The 1,717-nt window shown below is 37.6% G+C and overlaps 1 protein-coding gene across 1 annotated transcript in view; it reads right to left on the reverse strand.

Annotated features, from left to right (window-relative positions):
- The window catches only part of LOC106868065 (F-box/LRR-repeat protein 12), a 3,562-nt gene extending 3,017 nt beyond the window's left edge, over positions 1-545 (reverse strand). Inside the window, exon 1 of the mRNA XM_014913176.2 lies at positions 322-545. Within this exon, the coding sequence (XP_014768662.1) occupies positions 322-425 (104 nt within the window). The 5' untranslated portion in view covers positions 426-545. The remainder of the gene's footprint in view (positions 1-321) is intronic.
- Positions 546-1,717: the final 1,172 nt, after the last annotated feature.

Below are 1,717 nucleotides of genomic sequence, written 5' to 3' on the forward strand. Positions count from 1 at the left end.
CGCCAAATGTATGTGCTTGTACTTTTTATATATATATATATATATATATATATATATATATATACACACACACAAATAGATAGATAGATAAACAGGTGTGTGTCTGTGGTCGTACTTTATGAGTGTGCTTTGTGTATACATGTGTGTTTTATATTTGTGTGGTTTCTATACGCGTGTGTGCATAGCTTTATATGATGTAAGAGTAAATGGCTAAGAAGAGTCTTTTGACACAACATGAAAGAAGACAGGGGACAAAAAAAGATGGTGAGAAATATAAAAAAAAAACTGAGAAAGAAATAATTAACCCCAAAACAAACTCACGCTGCACAAATACACAGGGATTTGACGGGTAGATTCTGAAAGATCATGAGAATCAAGGAATCGGGAAGCCATGCAAAGAGACATGGTTCCGATGCCATGACCATTTAAAAGAAGTCAATCAGCTGAGAAAAATGGAATGTAAACAGTTTGGCAGAAGCTAAACACCAACAACACATGGTCACACTTCCAACACGGTTTCCTCTTCTCTGCAAGAATTACGTCCAAACGAGAATTCATTTATCCATTCTATTATTCATATATTCCATAAAATACTTTTTTTTATTTTTATTTTAATAATTTCGTTTTAAACTTTTGAAGCTAAATTATCTCTGTTTTTATTTCTTTAATTTAAATTTCTGCAATTAATAAAAGATAATAATAATTCGGTGTTAATTAACAACTTCCGGTTAACTTGTGTCATGGTAAATGTTGGCAAGAGTGTTTAATTATTCGTTATTGTTTCGTCCCCAGGTCAACTCTGAACGAACAGATCTATAATGGAAAGTGTCCCAGTACATCAAAGAGTTCGTCCATTGTCCAATATAACCTTTATTTAAAGACGGTAGCCTGCGATCTGTGGGAGATTGGGCTATTTTTTAGCAACCGTTTTATGGTTTAGCCCCTGGTAAACTCTTAACAGGGCTATGCTTAAAAGCAATACACCCACGACCATCCCTGCTTGTGCTTTTTTTTCAGTATTATATATAACCCAGACAACATAATCAATGCCTCCTTTCTTAATATGGTAGGATGTAATTTAAGAGAAATCTGGCTGCTATTTCTAACAGGTCGAACATCCGCGTAACATCATAGCAAGTGCTCACATCTTTACAAACCTTCTTCGACGTGGAGAAACGGATACATTGCCTACACTCTCCTTTGTATACCTTTTCTTCTGCATCTCCAGAGCTCATTGGTGGCACTATACTTCCACCCATGCCTACCTCATACATTTGTTTCCTCACTCCATCTCAGATTCCGTTCTAACCATTATACCAATGCTTCTTCTCTGGAATATCCTCTCACTGGCGGTCATCCTTCACCCGCACTGTCCCCTGCAGTCCGACCACACCAACCTCCCCACGTCTTCGATGTCCGACGGACGCAGTTCCTTTCCTCTGACGAAACTTATTAAGTAAATAAACCTTTGAAGAGAAGGGACAGGCATTGAATAATAGAGATAAACACCTTTAAGTTGACGATAGACTGGAACAAGACTCTGTATTATATAGGTTTCCCTACACACCAAGGTCGACTTTGCCATTCATCCTTTTGGGTGGGTGGAGGGGTCGATGAAATAAGTACAAGTGGAACACAGGTCAATGCAATGAAACTCTTCCCATAGACAAAAATTGCTGGTCTTGTGCAGAAATTAGAAATCATTATTATGGTGTGG

The sequence above is a fragment of the Octopus bimaculoides genome, chromosome 13 (assembly GCF_001194135.2).
Source record: "Octopus bimaculoides isolate UCB-OBI-ISO-001 chromosome 13, ASM119413v2, whole genome shotgun sequence".
Lineage (NCBI taxonomy): Eukaryota > Metazoa > Mollusca > Cephalopoda > Octopoda > Octopodidae > Octopus > Octopus bimaculoides.